The sequence below is a fragment of the Oryctolagus cuniculus genome, chromosome X (genome assembly GCF_964237555.1).
Source record: "Oryctolagus cuniculus chromosome X, mOryCun1.1, whole genome shotgun sequence".
Taxonomy (NCBI): Eukaryota; Metazoa; Chordata; class Mammalia; order Lagomorpha; family Leporidae; genus Oryctolagus; species Oryctolagus cuniculus.
In genome coordinates, this window is record NC_091453.1 from 65,934,732 (window position 1) to 65,956,913 (window position 22,182).

Consider the following 22,182-nt stretch of genomic DNA (forward strand, 5'->3'; position numbering starts at 1 on the left):
CATCCTCCACTGCCTTCCCAGGCCACAGCAGAGAGCTGGCCTGGAAGAGGGGCAACTGGGACAGAATCCGGCGCCCCAACCGAGACTAGAACCCGGTGTACCGGCGCTGCAAGGCGGAGGATTAGCCTAGTGAGCCGCGGTGCCAGCCCAATTTTTTTTTAATATTTATTTTTTATTTTTATTTGACAGAGTTGCAGAGAGAAGTAGAGACAGAGAGAGAGAGGTCTTCCATCCTCTGGTTCACTCCCCAGTGTCAGCAATGGCTGGAGCTGCACTGATCTGAAGCCAGGAGCCAGGAGCCTCCTCCGGGTCTCCCACTCGGGTACAGGGGCCCAAGGACTTGGGCCATCTTCTAGTGCTTTCCCAGAGAGCTGCATCAGAAGTGGAGCAGCCAGGACTCAAACCGGAGCCCATATGGGATGCCTGGGGGTGCTTCAGGCCAGGGTTTTAACCCGCTGCACCACAACGCCGGCCCCTTTTTATATGTTGCTTCATCATGTCTGATTTTTTCCTTTATTTCCAGAATAATTTTCATCATGTATTAAATACAAAAAATCAAAATTTATTAAGGTATCTTCCACTGCCTTATTACTACAAGAATGTAATAAGAATTTTTAGCATAGAGGGTCCCAGTGACTAAACAAGCTTTACTCACAGGGGAAAGTAGCTTGTACCTGTAACTTCCAACTTATTTTCTGTTTTACTGAGAGGAAAATTATCATTGACCTTTAAAATTGAAAAAAGATGCAGACTTTCTATAATGACTTCATATATCCAAACAAATCAACTCTTAAAATCAATTTAACTGTTACAGTTGCTAAGTCTTTATAAGTAATGCCACTCAGAGATCAAGTACTTGCTCTGATTTGTTAATTTAATATGATTCTGTTCACTTTTCATCCAATATCTAATTAGATTTGTGAGATAAGTAACAGATGAACTTGTCTCAGATGTCCTAACCATTCGCGACTAAACATGACTATGTGTTTTTTTATATGTGTGAATCTTTCTTCTTTTCTATGTGGATGACAGGATTAAAAACAAACCTATAACTCTGTCAACTCTGCAGAAATATTACTTCTCTAGCTTTAAGTTTAAATTGTCCTGTGTAATTAATGAACAATATTAATAATTTTGTATTACATAATGTTTAATGGTATATTTTACTGAAAATATTACACACCATCTTATTAAAAATGGTATTCATGAAGCAGACAATCCGAGTTGATTATGCAAAATCTTAAGTATTCTAATAGAGGTTGCCAGATTTAGAATACATAGTTAATCCAGTATCTCAGATTTCATATCTATTAAAATGAAGATATGAATACTCTTCTATAATTACTTTTTATATTTTTGGGAGGTGAAAATCGTGCTGGTTATGTTTTACATTAAAGTAAAATCATTTATTTTATAAGCCTTTTCTTTTTAGATATTAATGTATAACAGCTTAGATCACAGAAATTACATTAACTTAAATGACAATTTAGTCATTTTTTAAACTCAGTATACTTGGAAATTTATATTTATTAAATAAAAGTTAAAAAGATAAATAAATAAACTCAGTATAGTTTTATTCACCAATTATTACTATTTTCAAATTATGCAGTCTCCACTTTCAAAATAAAACAAATTTATTCTCAACAATTTAATCTTCATTTTTTCAGTTGCATATTTAAAATTAATTATAATATTTCTTTGTAGATAAAGGTTTATTTTAGTTAAAACAACTCTGTATTCCTCTTCTTTCACTTGCCCATTGAAAGTCACTAATTTCAGATCTTTTTTAAAGAAAATATGATAGACTATAGTTACTTATTTTTAACTAAATGAGACAGGATCAAATTTTAAGTTACATAAAATTCCTGGAAAAGGGTTAAGAACGACTTTAGGTTCTTGTTTTATATTCCAATATACTAACTTGAATATTTCAAATTCAACCAACAAAGATTTATCATAGATTAATTCTCACATTTCTTCAACTAGAAGAGAAAATAATTTTGATTGCAAGACCAAAACTTCATTAAGATTCTTTGACTCTATCATGATTTTACTACTGGCTTGCTGACGAAGGAATGCACTCACTTAGCTTGTGCTTGCTCACTGAAGGTTAAGGAGAGTGAATGAATAATCTTGGCTTCTGCTTTTGCTTTGAACCATTCATATTATATCCGCTGTTATATTGCTATTAGTGCCAATAGCAAATGTCTCAGGTTTAGTTCCCTTATTGAGATTGAGTGCAATGACACATTTTAACACACACACACACACACACACACACACACGTATATCATTTCAAAAGTCTTTAACATATTTAACTCTTTCAAAACACCTTGCTTCCTTCCACATGAAGAAAATCAAGAGGCCAACAAACATGATCCCTCATAAATCCCACCCCTTCTGCAAACTTGCCTGCGTCCATAAACCCATCCACACTTCTTTTACTCCTTTTTAAAAGTTATTTACCCATATATGTCCTGTCCTCGTTCCCATTCCCTTTTGCCCCACTTTGCTTTATCAGCTGCATCCTTTATCAATACATCTTTAATCCCTTCCTCTCTACTGATTCCTTCCTATGAGCTTCTAAACGTATTCATATATTGTCCCATATATAGAACAACAACACTCTACCTTTAATACTGATTTTCTCCCAGATGCTAAACAGTCTTCTTACTTTTCTTCTTGACAGAATATAACGCATTTATTGTTTCCATGTCAGCGTACCCTTCAATATCTTTCCAAGGGGTTTATAGCTACACTTAGCATTATGCCCTTTCCTGGGAATATTCACACAGCCTCTCTGATACTGTCAGAATTTTATTTTCTTTTTGTAACAAGTTATTACTTCAGTGCTGTCAAGAAAGAAATTATTTTTTCCTCAAGACAGTAAGAATGTTTTTGTGCTTTGGTCTCAGAGGCATAAATTATAGACAGTAGCATTGTGACAGGATTAAATTCAACATAATTAAAATTGAGAATAGGCTATATAAACTCACTAAGGGAAGAACAACCCTTCCTCCTGGCATGTTGAATACAAATGCAAGCAATTTTCCTTTTGAAATTATAGGTATTTTAATTTAAATTAAACATGAACATAAAATCCCATTATAGTCAAAGGCTCATTTATGATGCTAGTCAACACACTTTAAAATCTGTGTGGTATATTTAAAAATATCAATAACCTTTTGCCTTCCCTAATTGAAATTAATGTTTTATAGAGTATACTTCATTTTATTTTGGAATTTATTATGTATTATTATTATTATTCATGTGGAATAGTTTTGTTACAAAAGGAAAAGTGCATCCATTAACTTTCATAGAGACCATGCTTAATACACAAATGGATAAAATATTATCTACTCAAAAGGATGACAAGCTTTAAACTAACTTGTAGCTCACAACTATTGTCAGCTTATAGATAGCAGAATAATCAAGATAAGCAAGAAACAATTTGTCAATTTTCTCACCCATTCTTTTAAAATTCAAGTCAATGTATGTAAAACTATTCAGATAATACATATTTAATCTTCATAGAAAGCAATGTTGGCCTGCAAAATGCAGCCCAGTATCCACTTCAATCAAGGCAATTAGTTTTAATCATTCTTCAAGGCTTTCCAACAACATAGGACACTGTTATGTAAGGTACTTTCTTGCTCTTTCTATTGCCTTAAATTTCCATGAAAGTATAGTGATTATTGATGAATGCTAAGTTAATATATTGTATAAGAGGTCCAAAACTATCATGGTTTTTAGTTTTAAATTGAGAAACACAACAAAATGGATATCAGTACTAATTTAAAATATTTTTGTCTAAAATAAGGCACATTTTAGACCAGAAAATTTTGTGTTAAATGATATGGGGTTTTAGACTTATATACACAAGTATTTACATATATTATCACACTAGAGCCAATATCTTATATGTAAATAAGTTACAGGTACAAAAACAGCCCCTGCTTCATTAAATGAAACGTATTTCCTTCCTTAAGGATAAAGTAGTACATATTGGCTCAACTTCAAAAAGTTCATGGAAATATGGAATTAAAATGTTTATTTTGGTACAAAAAATTCTGAAATCCACGCATACCCTTTTCATCAATAGATTTATTTTATTTATTTGAAAGGCAGAGTGACAGAGACACAGGGAGACATAGAGAGAGGTCCTTTATATTCTGGCTGACTCCTCAAATAGCAGTAACATTTGGGGCTGGGCCACACTGAAACCAGGCGCCAGGAACCCCACCAAGTCACCCACATAGGTGGTAGGGGTCCAGGTACTTGGACCATCTGCTGCTTTCCCAGGCACATTAGCAGGCAGCTGGATTGGAAGTGAAGCAGTCAGGACTCAAACCAGTTCTCCCATATGGGATGCTGGTGTTTGCAGGAAGCAGTTAAACCTGCTATAGCGCTATAACACTGGCCACTTTATATGAATTTTTTTGAAGATGAATGGACTTAATTTTTTGCATCAAAATAAATTTATCTTTTGATTCCATTTTCCATTAACTTTTAACAAATTTGCATTAGTGAAATATTTGTATGTGTTTATGGAGTTCAGTACCATATTCCAATACATATACACTGCATAAACAAATCATACCAAGCAATTAGTCTTTCCATTTTCTTTATCACAGATTTTTCTAGGTATTCTCATGCATTGTCTGCTGCAGAATTCTAAGAGTGTATCAAATAATTATGCTATAATAGCATTGAAATTCTACCTACTTTTCTGGATTTTCATTATTTCTACTTTGCAGGCCCTCCTCAGTCATTAAATATTATCATTCTTCAGTGTTCTCACTCTTATGCCCTTTCCCTTATCAAATGTTTTCAGAATCCTGGGAACATCAGAATCATCTTAATCACCCAGAGGCTGGTTGTATAGGTAAATTCTCAGCTCCCAAATGAGACCTATTGAATCATAAGTTCCTGGGATGGACACCAGCAATTTATGCTTTTAATGTGCCCTCCACTTGATTCTGATGTGCACTCAAGTTCAGGAACCACTGTCTTAGCTGCTTCTCATGGATGACTATAGCTTCAAATATGACACCGATGCACATGACTCAAATTATATACCTCCAACTCCATACTTTTCTCTGAGCTCTAGACTCAGAGGTACTGCCTATTTGAAGCCCACAATTTGTCTCAAAGGTACACCAAACTTTACACGGCCAGACTAAACTGACAATCTTGTCCCTTTATCTTTCATTATTCCCTATCCCTTTGAAAATAATAATGAAATCCGTCTTATTATGCAATCTAGAAACCTAATAGTTAATTCTTGACACTTTCCTCTCCCTTAATTCCTATACCCCAGTGTGTTGGTTTTATGTACAGATATCTTGAATACGACTGCTTGTTTTCTTTTTCACTGCCACCACTCTAACCTACATGAGCTTTTTCTTATCTATCTCTTCACAAACCTCCTCAATCTCTTCTCTATCTGATCCAGTCACTTCTGAAAAGCTTTTAGTTGCTTACCTTTGTTCTTGAAATAGACTAAATTTGTTAGCTATTGGTTTATATAAGGACTTCAAGTTCTGGTTGATACTTGCTGATGTAGCCTCATTTTAAATCATGCTACTCCTTCCTTTTCACATTTCAGCACACAGGTTACCTTTCATTTCATCTTGATTTCCCCAACTACACTAAGCTGTACTGAAATAAAATTTTTTTTAAAAAAGCCATTGTTTTATCTGGACCTACTATGGTCCCTGACATACAACGAATGCTTAATAAATATATATTCAATGAATGTATGAACAGGAATGACTTACTAATTCATCTCATCTGAGCACTCAGCAGCAAAATAGAAATTCTTGATTCTTGCATGAGTGGCTTGAAAAGCACTAGAGGAAAAAAGACAGAAAGCAGAGAATTTAGTTTTCTTTTTAATAATCATTGAAGCATTTAGTACTATAACCCCAAAAGGGTCATAGCAACCATCTAGAACAATGTTCATTTTGCATATAAGTGAACTAAAGTTCAGAGAGATTAAGTGACTTGCTAAAGGTAATATGTTAATGACAGGACAGATTTAATTAGACATTGATTTTTAGTCCATTTTCTGAGAATGTTATGTTTGTTTATTAGAAGATTAAGAGATCTCTTGTTTTAAAATAAAATGTCATAGTATGAAAGGGATGAATATGATATTTAACAATAGCTGTATTTTTAATCATATTACATTTCTACAGAATGATGAGGTTCACTTTCTTTCAAATGACAGTATTTTTCAGTTGGCACCTGCACACATAGGTAAATATGGCTGTCCTCATTCCATGGGATTTTGTATTATCAAAAGCAGATTATCTATGCTTATGGAATCTATCTATCCATCCATCCATCCATCCATCTCTCATCTATCATATATGTATCTATCATCTATCTATGTCATTGTGGGGGAGAGGGAGAATTTGTACTGATGTTTTTCAGTAGCAATATAAGATGTACTCTAATAGAAAAAACATTTTGTTTTTGTTTATTATCATCTATTTCTGAAGATCATATCTCCCTTACTTCACTCAAGTGATTGTTCCTTTGAGATCAGTTGTAATTGCATGTGAGCACAATCCCAATGTCTTGTCTCCTACTTGCACACTAGGGATTCATGCACTTAAATGTCATTAGAATTAATAGTAAGTTCTACGTGAACCTTCAACTCATATGTGAATGCTTTCCTTGGGTTCAAATTTTCATAAATAAATAAATAGTCTCTAGAGGAAGAATGACAGAAATTCAGACAATGTACCAATATTTTTTATAAGGTTTGGCAAGACAGATACCTCCAAGGACATCTATTTCAATGTAATTAATATACTAGATTGCCACCTGTAATATTAGAAGATTTTTTGTATTTTTAAATTTTATGTATTTATTTTTTAAGAATTTTTTAAAATTTATTTTGACAGATAGAGTTAGACAATGAGAGAGAGGGGGACAGAGAGAAATGTCTTCCTTCCTTTGGGTCACCCCCCAAATGGCCGCTACGGCCAGAGCTATGCAGATCCAAAGCCAGGAGCCAGGCACTCCTTCCTGGTCTCCCATGCAGGTGCAGTGGTCCAAGCACTTGGGCCATCCTCCACTACCTTCCCGGGCCACAGCAGAGAGCTGGACTAGAAGAAGAGCAACCAGGACTAGAACCTATATGGGATGCTGGCGTGGCCGGCAGAGGATTAACCAAGTGAGCCATGGTGCTGGCCCCTAGAAGATTTTTTTAAAGGTTACATTTCTTTTTTTTTTATTTTTTATTTTTATTTTTTGACAGGCAGAGTGGACAGTGAGAGAGACAGACAGAGAGAAAGGTCTTCCTTTACCGTTGGTTCACCCTCCAATGGCCGCCGCGGCCGGTGCACCACGCTGATCCGATGGCAAGGAGCCAGGTACTTATCCTGGTCTCCCATGGGGTGCAGGGCCCAAGCACTTGGGCCATCCTCCACTGCACTCCCTGGCCACAGCAGAGAGCTGGCCTGGAAGAGGGGCAACCGGGACAGAATCCGGCACCTGACCGGGACTAGAACCCGGTGTGCCGGCGCTGCAAGGCGGAGGATTAGCCTAGTGAGCCGCGGCGCCGGCCGGTTACATTTCTTTTTTGATCAGAAGCTGAACTTAAGCATACTACTTAAGATAATTTTTTAAAGGAAATACAACGCTGCTTGTGATCATCTCCCTAATAACTTAAGCTCTGAGGGGCTCTCTAGTGAGTATTACAAGCCACTTTAAAGTGTGAAAATTTTTTATTATTCCTTTCCATATAAGAACAGTTTTGTGGTTTTTTTTTTTTTTCTGTAACTGCCCTGTTCCTATAGTTGCACTTCACTGTAGAAAGGAAGAAGAATGTTGACACTAATATTTTTTATTAGGACATTACTCTCAACATCGTGTGAATTCCCAGTTAATTCAATACAATTTATTTTAATGTATACACACACACACACACACACACACACATATATATATATGTTAAATGGACAGTACGGACTAGGCACCTAACATCTCTAACATTTATCTGTAATGTAGAATTGATCAGGAAAGTAAAATATAGCACTAAAATTTTTATGAATCTGTAAGTACATATAATAGGTTAAATAATGGGGCCAGCTGTGGTATAGTGGGTAAAACCACTGTGGCACTGGCATCCCATATGTGCACCAGTTTCAGTGCCAGTTGCTCCACTTCTGATCCAGCTCCCTGCTAATGTGCCTGGGAAAGCAGCAGAAGATGGCTCAAGTGCTTGGGCCCCTGCACCCACGTGGGAGACCCAGAAGAAGCTCCTGACTCCTGGCTTTGGATAAGCTCAGCTCTGGCTGTTGTGGCCATTTGGTGAAATAACCAGCAGATGGAAAATATTCTCTCTCACTCTCTCTCTCTCTCTCTTCCCCTCTTTCTCTCTCTAAAACTCTGCCTTTCAAATAAATAAATAAATAAAAAACAGGTTAAACTAAAATTACTTCCTTGAAGGGAGGCCTTAATTTTTCTTTAATTAAGGAATATATATATATATATATATACACACACACATACCCCAGTCACATGATTTGGAGTTAGGAACTCAAGCTTTGGAATCAATGAGACTTGGACTCAACTCCAGACTTTGCCAGTTACTAGCTGACTGACCATGGGCAAGTTAATTTAACGGCCCAATCTTCTCATCTGTAAAAGTACAAAAATGCCCCTATGAGATTGTAGTGAGTATTAAAGGACACAGTGTATGGATAGTGCTTAGTACACAGTACCTGGCACAGAGTATGTGCTAAAGTAGGTAACAATAATCATGGAATTTTAGCAATCAGAATTTTTCCACTACTTTTTAAGGACAGCAATGTTACATAAAAGACTATTAATTTATCAGTTCAGGAATGTCATTCATTAATTCAAATTGGTTTTAAGTCTTCGTATAAGTTTCTGTTTATAATTCTTTGAAATGCTCCAGAATAACTACCATACATTTAAATTAGGCTATGAGCTTTCCATTAAAGAAAGAAAAGGCACAGAGGAAACACTAATCACTTTTCCCTCTGCCTGTCATTTACCTAATTCTCTAGGATTTTCCCTATCTTTTAAAGATTGATTGATTGATGATTTGAAAAGCAGAGCAACAGGAAGGGGGCAAGACTGAGAGAGAGTGAGAGCGAGAGCTAGAGAGAGAGGGAGGGAGAGAGAAATATTCTTTCCATTGGTTAACACCCCAAATGACCGCAGCGGCCATTTGGGTTAGTAACTTAAATTTCCTTTTACTGCTGCCTTTTTAATTTCTGAAGCTCTCTCACCAGCCTGTGATAGGGATGCTATACAGTTACCTGTATGCTCTGTTATGAATTTTTTGGGTTGAGGCTTTTATCTAGATGAGTGCTCATTTATTCAATTTTAGAACAAGTTCATAAGGTATATTTGTTGGAATATCTTAGTTTTCTTCTTGTGTGCAGTGATGGAAAGAACTTTAAGCAGATTCTCTGTGTTTGCTTAAACGTAATTACTACAGAGCTTCTGTTACTATAATTCTGCTTGTAAGTTTTCAGGAAATAAAAAATGATCCTTTAATATTACTTGAACAAAGTATGCCTGAAATTTCTTCAAATTGCCTTCCTTTATTAATGTATCTCATGATAAAGGATGGGATATGGGGGATAAGGCTGACGCTGTGGTGCAGCAGGTAAAGCTGCAGCCTGCAGAGCTGGTATCCCATATGGGCATCGGTTCGAGTCCCTGCTGTTCCACTTCCAATCCAACTCCCTACAAGTGTGCCTGGGAAAGCAGTGAAAGATGGCCCAAATCCTCTGCACCCGCATGGAAGACCCGGAGGAAGCTCCTGGCTCCTGGCTTCGGATTGGCCCAACTCCATCGCGTTGTGGACATTTGAGGAGTGAACCAGTGTATGGAAGACCTCTCTCTCTCGCTCTCACTCTATCTCTATCTCTATCTCTATCTCTATCTCTATCTCTATCTCTCTGCCTTTCAAATAAATAAATAAATAAATATTTTTAAAAAGAATGAAATATAGAGATAGAAAATAATTTTATTTTGTTCTTAGTTTGCACATTCCAAATCAGAGGAAGGTGTTTAACAATATCCATCAAGAAGGCTTATCACAATTTGGCAAATAACAGGGTGCCTAGTTCATGTGCATCACTCACTGACCTAACCTTTTGAAGCCTAGCTTTTTTGTAGAACAATTCCAGTAAGCATTAAAAGCAACTTAAAGAGCCAGCACTGTGGTGTAGGAGGCAAAACTGATGCCTGCAGTGCCAGCATCCCATATGGGCGCCGGTTCTAGTCCCGACTGCTCCACTTCCAATCCAGCTCTCTGCTATGGCCTGGGAAAACAGTAGAAGATGGCCCAAGTCCTTGGGTCCCTGCACCCGTGTGGGAGACCTAGAAGAAGCTCCTGGCTCCTGGCTTCAGATCAGTGCAGTTCTGGCTATTGCGGCCAACTGGGGAGTGAACCAACAGATGGAAGACCACTCTTCTTTCTCTTTCTGCCTCACCTTCTTTCTGTGCATAACTCTGGCTTTCAAATAAATAAATAAATCTTTAAAAAAAGAAAGCAACTTAAGGGGCCGACACTGTGGCATAGTGGGCTAATCCTCTTCCTGTGGCACCAGAATCCCATATGGGCACAGATTCAAGTCCTGGCTGTTCCTCTTTTGATCCAGCTCCCTGCTATGGCCTGGGAAAGCAGTGGAGGATGGCCCAGGTGTTTGGGCCCCTGCACCCATGTGGGAGACCCAGAAGAAGCTCCTGGCTCTTGGCTTTGGATTGGCTCAGCTCTTGCCATTGCAGCCATCTGAGGAGTGAACCACTGGATGGAAGACCTTTCTCTGTGTCTCTCCCTTTCTCTATCTCTAACTCTACCTCTCCAATACATAAATAAAATCTTAAAAGAAAAATCAACTTAAAGCACAAAACATTTGCATGGAGCAAAACAATATTATTATGTAAGTACTTCTATAGCTTACATTCATATAAAAGACCATCTTCTGGGCAAATACACAATTAAATAGTACTTTCCTCAAAAATTCTGCTTCCTGCACAAGCATTGACTTATCACATAAATACATCCTCCTATAATTTACCTAGTTCTGGAAACCAAAAGCAAAAAAGGTTTTGCTACATCAACAACAAGGGACCTTTATTACTCAGCAATTTTCTTCGTATGCATTCTGTGCCATTAGGTCAAACATTTGATGCACAATATTCATTAATCTTGGTATGAACATGTTTGACTTTGTTGCTACTAAAACAAAGGAAAAAAATCCAGTGACTCATGTAAGGATACACTCTGTTCAACCCCTTTGTATTTAGAACAAATTCAGTGAATGTTCTTTTTTTCAATGTTTCAACATCTACATAGTCAAATCTTTTAATGTCTCAGTGTCCCTATTTCATAATTTTAGGTATTTTACAACACTAAGTTCTCAAGCTTTTCTTTTCCATAATACGTATAAATTTGCTGTAAGGACTTATCCAAATACTGAATGTCTATTAAAATAGAGGAATTCTGCAATTAGGTGATAGCCCAGCAATGTAAACTCAAAGTTACTCTTATAGTTTAAGGTACTCGGGGTGTTTTCTAAAGGCAAATGGAAATAGTATGTCAAAAATTAGATACAGGTAGGTATTTGCCCTTGCAGTCAAGATGCCCACATCCCATATTATAGGACTTGGGTTTGAGTCCTGACTCCATGCCAGATTCCAGATTCCTGCTATTGCACACCCTCAAAGGCATCAGGGGATGGCTCAAGTAATTGAGTTCTTGCCACCCACATAGGAGACCTAGACTCAGTTTCTGGCTCCTGGTTTTGGCTTGGTCCAGCCCTAGTCACTGCAGGCATTTGGGGGGTGATCTAGTGGAGCAGATGGGAGGTCTCTGTCTGTCACTTTCTCCCTCTGTCTCTCTGCCTCTCAAATAAATAAATAAAAATTTTAAAGATTAGATAGATAATTCAACACAACATATTCTAGCTTGAAGGTTTGTCTTATAAAAAAATTGGAGCTGAATAAAACAACAATAAGATAAATAGGGGTATTTCAGTTTATGCAAATTATCAATTAAAATATGCTATAATCCTTGCAGTAAATGTATTTTCAAAAGATGTGTGTCATTCCTGTGTATACCTGTAACATAATTTTAACTGAGAAATTACTTTGGAAATATTTTGTTTAAAAAAGCTCACTTTATAAAAAAAAGTCTGAAGTAAGGATTATGTTATAACTATTATATCATGTGAATTGTCAATTTGTAAATTACCTGTTTTAAAATAAAAATTCTGGCCAAGATTCTGTTGTGGCGGATTGAGCCGGTGCCTGCAATACTGGCACACCATATAGGCACTGGTTAGAGTACTGTCTGCTCCACTTTCAATCCAGCCCTCTGTTAATGTGCCTGGGAAGGCAGCGGAAGATGATCCAAGTGCCTGGACCCCTGCACTCATGTGGCAGACTAGAGGAAGCTCCTGGCTCCTGGCTTCTGCCTAGCCCAGCCCTGGCTGCTGCGGCCATTTGTGGAGTGAACCAGTGGCTAGAAGATCTCTCTTTCTCTCTCTTTCTCCCCCTCTGTGTGTCTCTCCCTCTCTCTGTATTTTTACCTTTTATATAAAAAATTTAAAAAATAAAAATTTCAATGTATTAAATATGTATACATTCAGAGACTTTAAAAACCTTAATAGAAATACTTTCTTCCCTACAGTTGCACAATATTAATATCATAGAATCAATATATTTATCCATTTATAAAGTCTTTGACTGTATGGTACTTTAGTTGTAACTAATTTTGACTTTTGACTTTCCTTAAACATTTGTGTCAAGAAATTGAGATCTTTTCAATAGTAAATGGTTTGTCATCTCTGGTTTAAGAATATATGTGTGTGTGTGTATGTGGGGTGTGGTGTGTGTGTGTCTAACATAAAAGCAATGTGCTTATTCTATTTTTAGCTACATATCCTCACTTAATCCTATTGATGACATAAAAAAGGAAGTGAATCCAAATTAGAGGATACAAATGGAGCAAGTAATCTCCATGAGTTCTCATGTGGGTCATTTGAGCAATACACATAGGGAATATTTGAAAACTGTGAGACAGTATGAGATCTATTAGTGTTCCCAATGTAAATTATGTAGTTCATTTTCCTTACATAGACTTAAATATATACCATGTAGCACAAAATATCTCTCAAGAAAGGTAATAAAGAGTCTGGCACCATTTTTGATATTTATCTGCTAATAGTTTGTAAGCTGTTCATTCTTGCCTGTTCCTGTTCTACTGGCTGCTTAGCACCAGCCTCAGCTCCTAACCACCAGAAAAGCTAAGCCACTCTCCCTTCCCTGCTCTCTCAAGCTATTTTTGGATCTGCTTGGGATACCTGCCTTGCTTTCTCCAGAAAACTACATTATGCAAATAATAAACACTTTCATATTATCCTGGTGTGTGTGAGTGATGTGTTGACATTTAAACCAATTTCATGAGTGGATGGATGGTGATTCATTCCATCTCTGTGAGGTGAGCATAATAAGAAACACTGCTTTCAAAGGAAAGATATATTTCTAACCAAAATATAAAGGAATATAGTACTACAACTGATTTAACAAGTCCTGTAATGATTTGATTTCTGTTTTCCAAACCCAAAAGAATAGGTAAGAAATATTCTAAAGAAATAATCTGATGGTATCCACTAGATGGCAGATTCCAACTTTTATTCCCAAGAATAGAATGAAACATTTTCAGAGCAGGGAGCCATATGTTAACAATATACATGGATTTGAGGGTAAATCATTAAGAGATGGGATCCCTAAGACAGTTTATTCTTTTTATCACCTCGTGAATCACTGAAGGTAGAAAGTGACCTGGTCTTTTGAGTTGCTTATCTCCCATTTGAATGTAGGGTTGGTTTTCTGCCTTCATCTGAGCCATTGATAGATAAATCACTACTACCGCACAGGCCAGATGTGGAAAAATTATGCTTTGTTCCAGGGCAATATCTGATACACTCTTAAGTCCACACTAACAAAAAGTTATGCTATCTTACATTTGTAAAGTTATGTAAGAGGACACTTTACTTCTATTTACTTAAGACTTGAATATTTAAGCCTCCAGGAGATATTAAAAGGTGGCAATTATGGCATGTTCCTCAAGAGCAAACATTTCATCTTATTAGATAGTTTAAGTTCTCCCGCTTCAACTTAAACACATACTCTTGTAATTTTCAAATTTCCAACCGTCTTTTCACATTACTTTAAAAAATGTTATATTGTCATAATTACATCACTCTACCACTAAACCAAATCACTTTCTATTTTTTAAACACTTGTTTATTTATTTATTTGAATGAGTTACAGAGAGGCAGAGGCAGAGAGAGAGAGTTTTCCATCTGCTGGTTCACTCTCCAGCTAGCCTCAACAGCAGGAGGTTAGCTGATCCAAAGCCAGGAGCCAGGAGATTCCTCCAGGTCTTCCACACAGGTGCAGGGGCCGAAGGACTTGGGTCATATTCTACTGCTTTCCCAGGCCATAGCAGAGAGCTGGATCAAAAGTGGAGCAGCTGGGACTAGAACTGGTGCCCATAGGGGCGGCAGTTTTACCTGTTATGCCACATCGCCGGCCCATCATTTTCTTTCTTTCTTCATGGAATATATTTTTATATCCCTTAGCTTGGATTTATTTCTTTCCCCCAGACCTTTCCAAATATCTTCTTTTCTTATTAAGTGTGGTAAAAAACATACACAACACTAAGAATCTGACTAATATAATACAGGAATTCCAACATCTAGTAATTTATAATTTGCTTTCAATATCTCCTATATATATAATGACATTGCTCTAAGACCTTAATTTTACAGCACTGATATATACCCTGAATGCATAGCATTGGTTTGTTTTCTGCTATTTAAACGGTGGAAGATTTTTTTTCTTTAAGTTATTGGACTGGGTTAATTTCTTTAAACATTGATAGAATCACTAACCTAATTGATCAAAAATATCCTAGAATATTAGCCAGAGCAGAAGCAGGAATCATTATATTTTATTTCAATTCATTTCATGGTTTCCTGTAATCCCTCAGTTTATAGAACTAAGCTTATGTATGTGGCTTTATTAGGTCAACAAAGGAGAGGGAGCAATTTGATGCTGACTGATTCTCCTTCTCTTAAGCTTGCTGATTATTTTATGTGTGCAGTCTTTCATTGTAGGAATCAGACAACAGGAAGGACAATGCATCATTTAAAGAGCATTGTAGAATGGTAGTCATTGTAATACAGAGAGAGACTGTGAAAAACATTATAATTCTCTACCCAAAGGAAGATAACAGGTATGATCAATATCTAAATAGCTAAAGTGAAGGAAATATGATAATTTGAAATATGTTAACTTGAAAGTACTAGAACTATTTTGTCAGTATTGTGAAATCTATTAGTTATACATTTCATGCACAGAATAATATATTTTGAAGGATCAGGAATGTGACTATTAGGAAATATAAAATTATTTGTCTTGAAGTATTTTTCTATTGTATAGTGCCGATTTGGACCCTAAACTTAAGGGTCTGCTACTACTTACTGGTTTCTTCTGCAATGAGGAGCCAGGTCAATTCGGAATTCAGGTAGGTATATAAAGCCATCAGCCTTGGTATCCTACAAAAAAAATGAGAAAAGGAAAGAATGAAAGAATGTAAGGAAAAGGCTTAGCAGAGATAATTAGACCTTGAAATGAAGAGCCAAGAGCCAGGTCAACAGGATGGTAATGAACAACATTTTTCTAGTTTGCTTGCTAGAGAATGCAGATTTGCTAACATGCACTTCAATAAGCTTTCTGCAAAGCGAATGGACCGTGCATTTATTAAGTCAGCAATGATGACATCAAACTCTTATGTTAATGATTTTAGAGTTACTTCAAATATGCAAATAGCTTTCAACATCATTAGGGCATTCAAAGCAGACAAATGATTTATCAACAAAGGCCAGCAAGACAATGGTTACAGCAACATTTACCGCGTTTCTAAGCTTTAAGTTGTCTAATATAGAATGGCAGTTATGTATACTAATTATTTTCAATTCCAGAGCTTTTCATAAATATCTAATAATGAAATTGCTAAGCAATTAGCATATGGGCATCAGAGAATACTATTTGGAATATGATCTTTATCACCCCATGTCTTTCTGGTCTTACCTTTTTCTCCCTCTCTATGGTATTACATGCAATACATCAAATTTCTAAGAAAGTGTCATGAAATGACACAAGATTGGACATCTCTTAACTTACTTATAGAGCTCAGTAAGGTCGGCTCATTGTCATTCTACCAGTGCTTACCAAGTCACTTATTCTTTCTGAGTCACAATTTCTTCAAGAATAAAAAAGTGGAACAGATTACTGATGTTTATAGCATGAATTACAATTCCCAATAGAAAAATTCTATAGAAGTATTCAAGTTATATAAAAATATAAACCTAGTGATGACTGAATTGAAAAATCAAATCAAAATCTCATACATTTAATAATGATAAGACAAAAGGTTACTTGGAAAAATACTAACAAAAATAGATCTAAAAAGCCACCCGAATTTTGATTCAGTTTGTATCAAGCTAATTAATTTTTAGAATATTTTGTCAATGAAATGAAAACATAGTGGATAGAATTTACTATTTCTCTGTTTAATTTGGACAGGGATAAGCTGTATGATATTAATCATGTGGGGTTACAAAAATAATATGAAAATATGTGATATTTTATAATTTCTTCAAAAACTTGCATTTGAAATAAAACATTTCTCACATTGGTACCCAAAGAGGGAAGAGGAGATAAATAGGAAGTAATATTTATTAAGAACTTATGTGGCAGGCACTATGCAAAGAAACTTTACATATTATCTTATTTAATCATCATAATTGTTCATCAGTTCAACCAATATCTATACATTATGCCAGGTGCTAGGGATAAATTGTTGAAGTGTTAAAGATGGATATGTATTGATGAGAGAGAGAGAGAGAGAGAGAGAAAAGAAGAGCCATGGGTGGTGGTGGGGAGATAGACATTAATGTTAGAGTCACAAAATAAAATGTAAAATTGTAAGTGTACTAAATGTTATGAAGGAGAAGTACATGATACTATGAGAGCTGGTAAGAACTAATAAGTTGCTCAAAGGGGTCAGGATATGCTTCCCTAAAGCAGTGATGCATTCAAGTGAGATCTGAAGGAAAACTAGGTGTTAACCTGGTGAGGAAGTCATGCATATTACAGGAATATTGAATGGCAGAGGCAAAAAATTCTGTGGAAAGATGCAGCACAGTACATAAGAAGAACTAAAAGAAGGCCAGTGTAGCTGAAATGTAAAATACACAGAGGTACATCATATAAGATGTCACTGGAGAGGATCCAGGCAAGGCCTGGTAGTTCATGCTAATGGGGTGTGTGTGTGTGTGTGTGTGTGTGTGTGTGTGTAAGAGTAATGGGAAGTTACTTACATCTTCTAATGAGGATAGATAGGAAAGTTTGGTGAAATGTGACAGTTGTGAAATGATCAAATCTGTATTTTTTAAAAAGAACCCTGTGATAAGAATGGTAGAACAAATTTGAGGAGGCCAAAGTGAATGTGTGGAGACAGGTGAAACACTACTGAAATTGTTCAAGCAACAGATGATGATAGATAGGATTAGTGTGGAGGCAGTGACAATGGAGAAAAATTGAGGAATCTGAGAGATTTTTTAGAACTAATACTGGCCAGACTTAATATGGAAACCATAGGCGGTAAAAGAGTGGAGAGCTTGAGAATGACTCCGACTCCTTAGAGAAAAGTCATAGTAAGGAGACACCATTTTGAGGATACCAAGATCATGAGTTTTGTTTTGTATATATTTAATAGGGTAGTCCCACTGAAATATCCCAGTGGAATGATCAATTGAACTTATTAGTACTCAATCTTAGATGAGATTTTGGGTGTATAGGTATAAACATGTGTGACCTCTGTCTATAGATAGTAATTGATAACATAGACATGAGTAAAATAATCTAGAAAAAAAGTTAACACGAAATTCTAGAACTGATCCCTAAAAAAATCCAACTTTTAAAGATCTGGGAGAGTAGATAATCCTCAAAAAGTGACAGCAGGAGTGGTAGGAGATATAGAAAGAAAACAAGGAGAGATTGGACTTACACAGAGGATCACAGTAACCTTCTAAAGTTATTCTAATGGAGTAGTGGGAATACAAGAGAGGTTGGAGAACACCAATTGAAAGCAAATATAAAGAACATCATCAATTATTCTGGCTGTAAAGGACAAAAAGAGCTAAGGGAAAAGCTGGAGATTTCTTCTAAGTTCCAGATTTGCTTTTTCCACTGGGATAAATTTAACAGTGTCTTGCACTGAGCATGTACAAAATGAAATTCCTAGCCTTGTTTCTTCTGCCCCACAAAACACTGAACTTTTTCTCTAGTCAAACCTTTATTTAAATGAAAATACATCAGCACATGTAAAAGTATATGAGATGGAGGTGGCTGAGAAGGAGAGGAGCAACATATAAGAAAGAGAGGGAGGAAAATACTTGACAAGTATTATTACTTGGCTGAAGAAAATGAAGGAAATGAGTCTCAGAGAATTTAAGTTCTTGAGGATAGTAAGTAAAAGAGCCTGGGTTACAAATCAAGTATTTTTGGTTTCAAAACCATTAATTACAATGCCTTCTCTATAAATCACTTTTTAGTAAGAAGTAACAACAATGGCTTAGTTCCTAACATTATATATTACAAAAATCCCTCTATGACAGTAATGTACTTCCTTAACACAAGTATTAAAGACTATTCTGTCTCAGTGATGACAAACTTTCTTTCCTTCCTGGTGCACTTACATTCAGGTGTGAGAACCAGTAGAGAGTTGAATGTTTCAAAATAAACCAGTATCTTTTCCAATTAAAAAAGGAGATTCCTCTAGACTCTCTTTTTTTCCAAAGCCATCCCTCGCATATCCCATGGCCCAATTCAGTACAGGCCATTGCACAAAATCGAGTTCTAGACCAAACATATTGGTCTTCCTCAGAGAAAAATGAGATCAAGACCTTTCTAAACACAGACACTGCAAAAACAAACATAGGAATAAAATGTTAATTCAGATACAACAGTGTAGAGTTTAAATGATCATAACATTTTCACAAGCTTACATTAATCCAACAATCCGTAAATACTGAACATAGCTTTTCTTCTCACTACAAATGGCAATATCATCATTTTTTAATTGTAGCCATTCACATTTCCTATTTTGTTAACTGTCTTCTAGTCGTTTATTTTGTTTCCTATAGTTCTTTTATGCTTTGTTTTACCGATGAGTATATTAAGGATATTAACCTTTTGTCTGTCATATATATTTCAAATATTTTCCCCAATATGTCTTGCTTTTGACTTTTCTTTGTAGTATTTTACATATACATATTTTGGCTATTTACATATACATATTTGGCTAATATATATAGGATTTAAAAATATGTAATGTGGTGATATAGTTATATTTCTTCTTTGACAGTAGCTTCAAACTATCTTTTGAATAACCCATATTTACCTTATTGATTTGAAATCTTATCTTCCCTATATACTGAGTTATTTTATATATTTAGCCCTGTTTTCGATTTTCTAATTAGTTTCATTAAAATTTTCACATATTTTTATTTTTGCAATATAACAATATATAATTACACATTTAGAATACATTTTGGGATTTATGGGAGTATATTCACTTCTAATTAACCATAAAATCTTTATTCTTGGATCTCTACCACATTTTTTTCCTAGAAAGTGTTAGCATTAATTTTCAAACAAATCCCTTTAAAATTTTAATTGAAATATTATTACACTTAAAGTTAACTTGAGATTCATTGTATTAATAGTATTCAGTGAGCTAAGCCAGGAACATGGCCATGCGACTCAGCATTTATCTATGACTCCCCTTTATAAACTTTTGTATTTTTCCCCATGTATGTCTTCAGGTTTCACATCTGTTGTTATTTTATAAACAGTTCTATCTCTTGGTTATCATTTGATTGTTGCTGCATAATGGGTGCCATAAGTGGTTTTAATTCCAACAACTTAGGGACTCTTGTTCTATTGTTAGGCAAGTAGCCTAAAACCATGGAGATCTACCTAAAACTTAGATACATCATAGTTTTAAAAACACAGCCATTACTGGACACAAAGCAACTCTTATTTATGCTAAAGTGAACAAGATTAAGAATATGATTTAGAACAGAACTTGAATCTTCTTTTATCCCTTCAAAGCATCTCAATATAATAAATATGAAAATTTTGCCTCATAGTATTTATATGTACTACATTCCCCTTCAATGTGTGTGTTGCTTTTTTTTTTAAAAGCCAAAGGCAAATTTATTTAGGCATTTTCTTTTAAAAACCAAATTGCTGTTATTACATTGATTATAAAATTGATTACATCTATATACTAATGTAAGTTTATGGTTGTACTTTTAAAAACTCGTCACTGCAGAGTTCAGCTTCTAAAAATTATACCAATTATCAAATTACTATTGTTTTATTCTAGACTATCACAGTGTTCTAATAGGAATAAATTCTCCAGCAAGTTTCAATTGTTACTTTCATTTGAAAAGTTTATGCCCACAAAGCCAAACAAGCTATACATTTTTCCCGTGGTCAAATACCTTGTAACAATGCATTACTAAAGAGAACATTTTACCACAGAATTCTGCAATTCTGAGTGCAGTGGGCCACTCTTTCATTGTGTGAGTTCATATCAATGCAAATAATGTGGGAAGAACAGAGCCTCTAAGACTGAAGTAAGATTGCAAAATTGCTGCCCACAAATTATGGCCATGGCCTTTTTCTTATACAGAAGGGAAATTTTTTCCTAGAGAAATCTTTCTCCAACACATTAGAACTATAGAATTTTTTTTTTTAACCTGGAATGGAATTTAAAGATAATCTAGTTTAATCCTTTCCTTTGTTGATAGAGAAATAAAACCAGCAGTAGTCAAGTGATTTGCAATGTCATTGTTAATAGATGACAGAATTTGACCACAAATCCAGATCTCCAATTACACCAACTGCCTGTGTTTGCCCAATAGTCTTCAGTGAGATTGCTTAGGATCCCTTTACTTTAAGAGTTTGTACTAGCTTCATATTAAAGGTAGATGTTCTAATAATTTACTAAAATTTCACTTTTGAAATGCAGGTCTTTTTCACTGAAGTTTGGTTGGGTAAAATTATCATGACAGCAAAAATCCACCCAAATATAGGGAATAATCATGAGCTTCTTTTAAGAATGACCGCATCACACACGTGAAAAAAAATCCAATGTCTAATAAAGAGATCCATCTTAAATGGAATGGAGAAAACAGAGTTCTCCACTTGTGAATAATCTGCGTTTTCCAGATGAAAACATAAAGGATTATGAAAAAATATGTTGGTAACTAATATGAAGTTTTATTATATATTTCATTCTTCCACTACTTGATGATTGTTAAAATTTAATTCGCCATCACATCATTTTACTCACTTTAATTGATCTAATTTTCCCCCACATTTTAATTTAATTATATTAAATTAAAGACACAATCTAATTATATAAAATTTCTAATGTAATTAGCTGGTACAAATGAACTAGTAGTCCGATAAGGCCAAACCATCTATCTGTTGCCATCACTATAGATGTTTAAGCCCCGTCAGAAAACATAACAGATCTGGAGAAATGAATAGTTGCAGCTAGTAGTAATTGCTAATACAATTTGAAAGTATTTACCATTAATTCCAATGAAACTACTGGGGGTAGTTTGAAGAATGACTGACAAAAGGAAAATATACACACTCAATTAAAGTTTGAGTCATGTCCAATTCTTAGACTTTAGGTGTATGCACTTCTTTGGATTAACAATTGCTATCAGGAAATTTTCATGTGGCATGCACACATATACATAACTATCTGCTCACATGATCATTCTTTTACAAAAATCTGTAACATTCCTGAGATAGAGTCAAGTGTCAGTGTAATGCTTTAGCTCCCCAATATAAGCAACAGTTGAAAGAAATACATTTACAGGAAACAGAAGGGAACAAAGCCAATGAATAGAAACTTACAATCGAGCCAGTTTTGGGCTTTTGACTTCATGAAAAAACTTAAAAAAGCCTATAAAGAAAAGGACATGCAAATTAACTAATTAATCCATCAGATTGAGTGTTTATAAT

At 35.4% G+C, this 22,182-nt stretch overlaps 1 protein-coding gene across 1 annotated transcript in view; it reads right to left on the reverse strand.

Moving 5' to 3' along the window:
* LOC100349442 (uncharacterized) overlaps positions 1-22,182 on the reverse strand; it is a 459,397-nt gene that overhangs the window by 30,223 nt on the left and 406,992 nt on the right. The window contains exons 19-21 of the mRNA XM_051827387.2: positions 18,831-19,082; positions 15,550-15,623; positions 5,781-5,852 (exon numbers count right to left, since the gene is read on the reverse strand). Of these exons, the coding sequence (XP_051683347.2) occupies positions 5,781-5,852; positions 15,550-15,623; positions 18,831-19,082 (398 nt within the window). The remainder of the gene's footprint in view (positions 1-5,780; positions 5,853-15,549; positions 15,624-18,830; positions 19,083-22,182) is intronic.